A 9269-nucleotide genomic window follows, 5' to 3' on the forward strand; every position below is an offset into this window, starting at 1 on the left:
ACGACCACTAGACTCTCTGTTCGGCTCTTCTCCCTCTTCGCTACTCCTCTTCTCGCGATCGATCTGCTATCCATCTCTGCTTCTCAGGCTCTCGCGCTCTTATGCTTTCCACCGTCTCCTTCTCGGGATGCATCGCCCTGTGCATGATCTGCGCCTCTCCCTCATGTCTCTTCATCGCTCCTCTCTCTTCTCCTCTCTCCTCTTTCTCTCCAGCCGCCCGTCTCTCTCGACATCTCCTTCATATATAATCTCTCTGCTCATCTCCAGATTTCATCATCAGCTTCAAAGTTCTTCCATCTATCGTCTCTCGCGTTCTAACTCAGCTCTCCCTTCTTGCCTTCTCTTATCAGCCGTCGCCTCTTTCTCTCAGACTCATTGATCCCGACTTTCCCTCTCTGTACGCTTGCGTGTACACAGCAAATTTTCAATTCGTCATCATATAATTATTCTAAACGATTGTTCCTTTTCAAACCAAAACTTCCCCATAGTTTATGTCGCACTGTTACGTATGGTTCTGCCTGGATACCCGTACGCCGCGTACTTCACTATTAGTTTTTGCTCAGTCGCTAGGTGGGTTCCATGGGCGGGGCTCCCGGCGGGGCGGCCAGGCGCGGGCGCGGCGCGGGCGTGTAGATGACCTACTGCTTCAGACGAGTTGAGTCAGCGGTTCCGTCCGCAGTTCCTTGCACAGATACTGCCCTCGGCCATCCTACGGCGCGTGGGGTCGACGCGCCGGCGCGAGGGGGGCCAGGGCGGGGCGGTCAACTACAGCTTGCAGGAGATAAGCGTTAAACGGTCTGCGGGCGCGCTCAAAGGACTGCCATAACCGCGCCTACCTGCAGGTTACGACGGCAGCGGCCATGCGCTGAGTATTTACCTCAAGGCGGGGAGCGGGCCGTCCGGGGCAATGGGGCCGTCGCCCATGGAAACCGTTGCGTCGCGGCGCGTATAGGCGTAGCGGGGCCAAGCCCGAGTGGAGAGTATCGTTTATGGCGGGCGAACAGTCACACGAACTGCTCAGCAGCCCTCGGGGCAATCCATGTTACCAAAAGAGTGTTCGGCCGACATTCATTTCATGGCTGGACACGACTCCATACTACGCGGGAGCGTTGCGGCGGAATGGTTCCTCACCTCGAGAGCCAGGCTGGACAGCGTTGAGCACACCAGGGCGGTGGGAGTGATCAGGTGCTCCTTCACAGATCGTCATCATGTCACACGGCAGTTTTGAGGTGTGTACCGGTACGTGGCAAGCAGTTGTGCTGCTATGTGTGTGTGTGTGTGTGTCGCGCGCGGTCTGTGTCAATGTGCTGCGGCGTGCCGCTGCTGTGTTGGTGCGTCTGCCATTGCTTGTTTGCGGCGCGCGCTAACGCGCCATCTATCCTAATCGTCATGCATTGCCTTCACAAAACCTTGCTAACATCAGTCGCTCGTAATATACCTTGATCAAGTTAGCATGATAGATGTGGTATCTATTGATTATAATAAGTCCACACCCAGTAGTCCTTGTAATATAGCGGATGGTAAGGAATTTAGTAGCAGAAAACATCGAGGTGATGGTTTGTGAAATAGCACATGCGGCGTTGCTGTGTGGCTGGCCCTCCCCCTCCCCCTTGTCGCCCGCCAGCAACCCAAAGATTTGCCGCGACAAGCGCATGTGGGGGGGGATCGGCTCGTGATGTGTCGCGTCGACTGCCCTATCTTCCTTATCCTCTCTTTCTCTCTTGCCCACCCTCTCCGCCCTCTCTCTCACCATATCCTCCTTCTCTCTTTCTCTCTTGCCCACCCTCTCCGCCCGCTCTCGCCCTATCTTCCTTTCCTCCTCTTTCTCTCGCTGGCTCTTTATATCTCGCCCCTATCCTCCTTCCCTTGTCTTTCTCTCTTGCCCACCCTCTCCGCCCTCTCTCGCCCTATCCTCTTTCTCCTCTCTTTCTCTCTTGACCACCCTCTCCACCCTCTCCTGCCCCTATCCTCCTTCTCCTCTCTTTCTCTCTTGCCCACCCTCTCCGCCCGCTCGCGCCCTATCTTTCTTTCCTCCTCTTTCTCTCGCTGGCTCTTTATATCTCGCCCCTATCCTCCTCCCCTTGTCTTTCTCTCTTGCCCACCCTCTCCGCCCTCTCTCGCCCTATCCTTCTTCTCCTCTCTTTCTCTCTTGCCCACCCTATCTACCCTCTCCTGCCCCTATCCTCCTTCTCACCTCTTTCTCTCTCTGGCTCTTTATCTCTCGCATCTATCTTCCCTCTCTTCTCTTTCTCTCTTGTCCATCCTCTCCGCCCACTCTCCACCCGCGGTAACCCTCATGTGCGACGAGTAACAAGATAATCAAATATACGTACAACAAATAAACGTTAATTATAATTATGCGTTAGAATAGTACGTTAAAAGTAATAATAACGTACTATAGTCTGCCCTGAACTCTTCCGTGTAGGCTTCGCTGGCGACGCAGTTCTCTTCCATCGCACACTGCAGCAGGTACAGCTGCCTGTCCTCCAGGTACACGCTCTGCTCCAAGATGGGGGCGTCGATCTCCAGATCAGACAGCTCTGTGGCAAAGACACGCACGCATGAGAGAGCGAGTAAGTAAGTACTCGGTTCACGCGTAAATACACGAACGCATGAGAGAGCGAATAGATACACAGGATGATACATTACATGTCTACTTCACGTTAGATTACGTTAGATAACATAACATTACATCAAAAGCTTCTTAATACACTCTTGATTACATTACATGACAGAACATTACATTAGATTGTATTACATTACATTAGATTGCATTGCATTACATTGGATAACAATACATTATATTACATTACATCACATTTCAGCTGTGACCCTTAATGGCGCATGTAATTGTGCTGTTATCGCCGCTAGATCTACGTGTAACAAGTGAACACCAACACATTCACATCTCTATACCATCTGCGCATATAATTCCAGCGATGTTCTCTTGTCCCGGGCAGAAAACGTCGCCAAACTGTCCGTGGTAGCACTCGCTCAAAGACGATTCGTTGCCATGACAATGCACCTCGCTTAGAATCACATCACCGATGTCGCCACCGAAGAACGTTGTCTGCAAGAAAACAAATGATCACGCAATAGACGTAACCCTATGTTAACAAACCACGTTTCCAGATGTCAAACAGGTATGTCCTTCTGTTTCTTAAACTATAAATATACAAGGAGTCCTTCCCAGTTGTCATTTTCAATGTCGTCTCAGTACTGTGCTAGATATCACCCGTTGATTCACGGTTCTTTCTTTTCAGGTGTCTCTAATCCCTTAATAGCGGTAACAATTTAGCAAGAGGTTCGACTTTAGCGGTACTTTGATCGGGCAAGTCAAATGGACCGATGCCAACTTACAACGTCAAAAGTTCGAAGGAACATAACACGTACTTTTACTGCCTTCGCGGCTACGTTTTTCACCTACCTGCACTTACACCGTACTGCATTAGCGGTTACATTTTTTCACATACCTGAATTTATACCGTACTACCTTAGCGGCTATACCTTGTTTACGTACCTGCACTTATACCGTACTGTCTTCACGGCTATACCTTTTTCACGTACCTGAACTTATACCGTACTGCCTTCGCGGTTACCTATTTCACGTACCTGCACATATACCGTACTGCCTTCGCGGCTATACCTTTTTTTCGTACCTGCGCATATACCATACTGCCTTCGCGGTTACCTTTTTTTCGTACCTGCACATATACCGTACTGTCTTCACGGCTAAACCTTTTTCTCGTACTTGCACATATGCCGTACTGCCTTCGCGGTTACCTTTTTCACGTACCTGCACATATACCGTACTGCCTTCGCGATTACCATTTTCACGTACCTGCACATATATCGTACTACCTTAGCGGCTATACCTTGTTTACGTACCTGCACTTATACAGTACTGCCTTCACGGCTATACCTTTTTTTCGTACCTGCACATATACCGTACTGCCTTCGCGGTTACCCTTTTCACGTAAAATATTGTCAATAACAATATTGTCAAATATTGTCAAATATTGTCAAATATTGTCAATAACAAAATTGTCAATATTGTCAAATATTGTCAAATATTGTCAATAACAAAATTGTCAATAAAAATAACAAAAATGACAATTTGTCATTATTAGCTCCTGGTATTATATTGTAATTGTGATTAGATACGCAAGGTGGAGAATAGCTAAAGCATGTTCTATACACGTGAACGAATGTAGGATGTCCTACCTACAATTAGGCCTAATCTCAAATCAACGATTTAATATCAACCGCGTACGATGGTAATTCCCGATGTGGGCTTGGGTGAGCTGTATGATTCATTTGATTTATTTTATAATTTTTTAATCACACACTAGGTGGCGCCAGTTAGGTCTTACCGACAACCAAGTGCAGCGACACATTGACGTGCTATTAATGATTTTTATGCGCTTCCCAGACGGTACCCGCGGGATTGAATCTTCGCCCAGCGACGGGAGCGAAATAGGTAAACAAATATACACGTTATCAGGGTGATTCCACGGGGAAGCACTGCTGTTGCGGTTAGATACCAGATTGAGGAATACATGGAAGAACCACGCGAATAAGTGTAAATTACTGAGCATTTGTTTAACTGTAGTTAAGTGATGTAAAATGAAATAGTTTGGAAGTACCTATATTAATGTTGCTGTCGGACTTGCTGAGTTAATCTGTTGTTGTAATAAATTTTTATTGTATGACATTTTTGGTCATAACTTTATTAATCGTACAAGCGGTTGCAACCAAAGAGTTACTGCGACTTTTTATTTTTAATTAATTGCAAATATTTTATTTAAAGCCTTGGTGCAACCCGGTGGTACAAAATGTAATGGCTAACAATACCTATGTCTCAAATATGTATTCGGAGTTGAAAAGGCAAGTCTATTTGTCTCATCACTTGCTATTAATATATTACTTTATGATCTAAACAAATAACTGTAGTAAAACTGCATTGTTTACTAAGACGTGCTGTACTTTACTATTTACTTATAGTAGAACTTGTTAGTAAGCTAAGCACAATGATAATGTTTCTAAATTAGTTACTTCCGGCAACACAACAATAAAAGTATATGCCATATAACGAGAAAAATATCGCTAATATATCATAAAGCAAGTCATTAATTACCTAATTGTAAATTTTTTGTAAAAGAACGTTTACGTATAATCAGTATAATTAATTATTATGGAAATTACCTAACCAGGACGACAAATGCTTACGTAAATATATAATAAATGATACAAAGTTACTAATATCCGTGTTAATTAAATATTGAAAAGCAATTACATAAATTACATTAGCACGAAATTAATGGAGTTAAAATATGTTATAAATGCATGTCAATATCACGCAGTTTGGCCTTAAAACCACAAAGCCACTTTCATTGCCGCCATCTTGCAAGTGCAACTCCTTGCAACATCCGCAACGTCTTCTGCAGATTCTGATATCTAACCTAGGTATCTATAGTTTCAACTCGAGCACTTTAAAACGTCGAATTATATTTACCTATTACAGAGCGATCTAATTAACTAACTAATGCAATATAATCAACTATTAACTTCGCGTAAATTACATAAAAGACGAATTTTTATGAAAACCAAATATTTAGGTAAAACGCCCAACTTATACCTATATTGTCGACGACTATTGATACTATGCTCCTATTAGAACCGCCACTGATAGTTCCCATGCTGGTCTATACACTGGTCTTCGCTGCATCTTTGAGTTAGCGGAGAGGCATCAGTCTGGGTTAGGGCCTGCTGAGGTAGCAGTTTCTCGCGGATACGTGGTAACCGGTGTAAGTCAACTCACACGTCGCCACGTTGTTGTCAAAACTCTGTTCAGCTACCTTGTACTCTGGGTTGATCGACACCTGCGCGAACGTAAACAAAAATCCACTGATGTGTGAGAGCGACGGACGCCCCCCCCCCGAGCATGCAACAGCGACAACGACGACGACGACAATAGTAATGATAACAATAATAACAAAATAATAAACATTGACAATACTATATAAATACAATAATAAACAGTGATAGTAATAATACAACAATATAACAACAATATTAATAATGATGATGATGATGATAATAATAATAATTATAGGCCTAATAACAAAAATAATAATCAAAATTCCCCAAAATCAGTTACTCGTTCTCGGCTTACCCTGAATATGTAAACCCCGGGTTTTACTCCGGTGATGTCGATCCATTGGCAGTCGATATTGTGTAGGTATGTGTCCGCACATCCTGGTGAAATACCTACAAAACACCTGTCGTTTAGAAAGCCCCAACCAGTAACGTGCACGTTACGTTACGTTACGTTACGTTACGTTACGTTACAAATACCCAACGTGCACGTTGCATGGTATTCACAAGGGAATCAGAGAAATTCTATATAGTATATATGCTTGAACAGACATCAATGTAGACTTACAAACATCCTCTGGTACGTGCGATGTAGTGATAAAAACGAGCACGCAAATACCGCTAAGGGGAAGCGGGGGTTTCAGTACCTTGGTCGCCGTAGTCTTCGCATGCATACGACGGCGTAACACCTTCGCTACAGGAGTTATCTTCTAGGCAGAAGCTCGCCTTGTGTCCCTCCGCGACTCTCACGCCTGTCTTTGGATCAGTGATGTCGTAGTGAGTGAACACTTCCATGCTGTGATAATGCCTGCAGGAGAAACACGTAGTGGTGGATGATATATACACGCGTGGCATCTAAACACGATAGATTCCTAATGAGGCGCCCATTATGTCAGAAACAAAATAAGACTTAACATTAACATTAGCATTAGCATTAGCCTTAAGTTTACGATGTTTCTGACAAAATTAGACTTAACATTAACATTAGCATTAGCATTAGCCTTAGGTTTACGATGTTTTTGACAAAATCAGACTTAACATTAACATTAGCATTAACATTAGCCTTGACTTTACGATGTTTCTGACAACAAGCCCGAGCTTTTTAAAAACGCTACGATTTCAATTTACTTTATTTACACGTATGAATTACATTTTGGAGGTAACATATTAGTTAAACTAGAGCACTCGGAGAGCACAGACCTCCGCTAAGGCAGCTCAATTCTGTCACTGTAAAAAATTTAATTAATTATTTAATTAATTAAATAATTAATTCGATCCGGATCACGACCAAAATGTAATCAATTCTAAGTTACCCCATTTCTGACGTATCCTAAAATTTAATTAAGTACTTAATTAATGTAATTAATTGGATCCGGATCAGCACCAAAAATTTCATCAATTCTAAGTTAGCCCATTTCCGACCTATCCTGAAAATTTTATGACAATCCGTCCATAACTTTTTCAATTAGGTTGTACACAAACAAACCACAAACAACAACACACAGCCGAACAAACACACGCCGGTGAAAACATAACCTCCTGCCAACCCCTTGGCGGAGGTAACAAGTTAATAGACAATCCTGATAACATTAAAACGGATTCGATTCACTTCGAAGTTAGTCGATGGGGGATGTTAGTGAAATGCGCTGTTGGGTATACCGTCAGACGTCCAGACGGTAGACGAGTGTGTGGCGGCACACGTACGTACATGTGGCACTGGGTGCCACTCCCAGAGGTGCTTCTGCTGGAAGGGAAGGAATCTGCATTGCCCACGTTGATGATGCGGCTCGTGAAGCGCAGGAGTCGCCGTGTCTGTACAGCCAGTCTGGTCGGACGGATACAAGGTATTTTATTCTTAAGTTATTACGCTTTCTACATATGTCGCTGGGGGATAAGTAACAATCAACCCTGATACAGCTGACAACGGGAGATAGTATTTGCGGCTGCGCTGAGCTCATTTCATATATGCCACCTATCTATCTCTCTAATCGCTCTAATACTGCATCCTCATCTATCTCTCCGTATCTCTGTACTGTCTGTCTATCTGTCTGTCTGGTCTCTCTGCTCTCATTCTTCTGTCTGTCTGTCTGTCTGTCTGTCTGTCTGTCTGTCCTGATCTTGTCTGTCTGTCCTGTCTGTCTGTTCTGTCTATCTGTCTCTCTCTCTCTCTCTCGTTTCTCTCTGTCTGTCTGTCTGTCTGCTGTCTGTCTGTCTCTCGTCTTCTCGATGTCTGTCTGTCTGTCTGTCTTGTCCGGTCTCTCTCATCTCTCCTGTCTGTCTGTCTGTCCTGTCTGCATGCCGTCTGTCTGTCTGCTGTCTCTATCGGCCCCTCTTTCTCTTCTCTATCTGCTCTCCTCTCGTCTCCGCTCTCTCTCTTATCTCTGCTCTCTCTGCTCCTCTTTCTCTCCTCTTTCTCTCTCACTCTCAGTCTTCTACTCTCTCTGTCTGTTCTCTCTTCCCTCTCTCTCTTCTCTCCGATCTCTCTCCCCCCCTTTCCCTCTGTCTGTCTCTCGTCTCTCTATCTCCCTCTTTCTCTCTCAGCCTCTGTCTCTCTCTCCTGCTTTCTCTCGTCTCTCTCTCTCGCTTCTTTCTCTCCTCTCTCTTTCTTTCCCCCTCTCGTCTCTCTCTCTCCCTCTCTCTGTCTTCGCCTCTGCTCTCTCTCTCTCCTCGGTCTCTCTCCCCCTCTTCCCCTCTCTCGTCCCTGTCTCTCTCTTCTCGTTCTCCTCCTATGTCTCTCTATCTCTTTCCTTCCTCTCTCTGCTTCTATCGCTTTTTCTCTTCTCTCTCTCTCTCTCTTGATCTTTTCCGCGCTCTCCCCCCTCTCATCTCTCTCTCTTCTCTTTCTCCTCTCCTCTTTCTCTCTCCGTGACCTGCTCATATTCGCCCTCATTCTTTCCCATTTTCATTCTCCTCCAGCTTATTTTTTCTCACCCTATCCTCCCTCTCTTTTCTCTTTCTGTGTTTTTTTTCTTTCTAGCCGCTCTGTCCTCCTATTCGCTCGCTTTCTCTATCAGTACTTTTGTCCTGTCCGTATCCATTAATCCTTCTTTTCCCTCTCTTACGCCTGCTTGCCCCACCCTCTGGGGACTCCTACCACCCTCTCTCGCCCTAATCTTCCTTATCCTCTCTTTCCTCTACTCTTCGCCCCCCTCTGCCCTCCGCCCTCTTCTCTCACCCTATCCTCGCTTCTCTTCTTTCTCTCTTGCCCACCTCTCCGCCGCTTCGCCCTATTCTTTCTTTTCCTCGCTCTTTCTCTCGCCTGGCTTCTTTATATCTCGCGCGCCTATCTCCCTCCTTCTTGTCTTCGTCCTTGCCCACCGCTCGTCCGCCCTCTCTCGCCCTATCCCTCTCTTCTCTCTCTCTTCCTCTTTCCCCATCCCTCTCCGCCCCGC

The 9269-nt window shown here is 45.2% G+C and overlaps 2 protein-coding genes across 2 annotated transcripts in view; both read right to left on the reverse strand.

Moving 5' to 3' along the window:
• Positions 1–1096: 1096 nt before the first annotated feature.
• On the reverse strand, positions 1097–3674 carry LOC106813624 (lysyl oxidase homolog 2-like). The gene is made up of 4 exons (XM_014817809.1): positions 3660–3674; positions 2917–3070; positions 2397–2540; positions 1097–1191 (listed from the first exon to the last, which is right to left on the reverse strand). Exons 1-4 carry the CDS (start codon positions 3672–3674, stop codon positions 1097–1099), a joined length of 408 nt encoding a protein of 135 aa, XP_014673295.1.
• Positions 3675–4778: 1104 nt separating this feature from the next.
• The window catches only part of LOC106813625 (lysyl oxidase homolog 4-like), an 11391-nt gene continuing 6900 nt past the window's right edge, over positions 4779–9269 (reverse strand). Inside the window, 6 exon segments of the mRNA XM_014817810.1 lie at positions 4779–5882; positions 6176–6270; positions 6525–6685; positions 7586–7596; positions 7598–7623; positions 7626–7689. Coding sequence (XP_014673296.1) covers positions 5760–5882; positions 6176–6270; positions 6525–6685; positions 7586–7596; positions 7598–7623; positions 7626–7689 — 480 coding nt within the window. The 3' untranslated portion in view covers positions 4779–5759.

Source organism: Priapulus caudatus, unplaced genomic scaffold, assembly GCF_000485595.1.
Source record: "Priapulus caudatus unplaced genomic scaffold, Priapulus_caudatus-5.0.1 Scaffold801, whole genome shotgun sequence".
Classification (NCBI taxonomy): domain Eukaryota; kingdom Metazoa; phylum Priapulida; class Priapulimorpha; order Priapulimorphida; family Priapulidae; genus Priapulus; species Priapulus caudatus.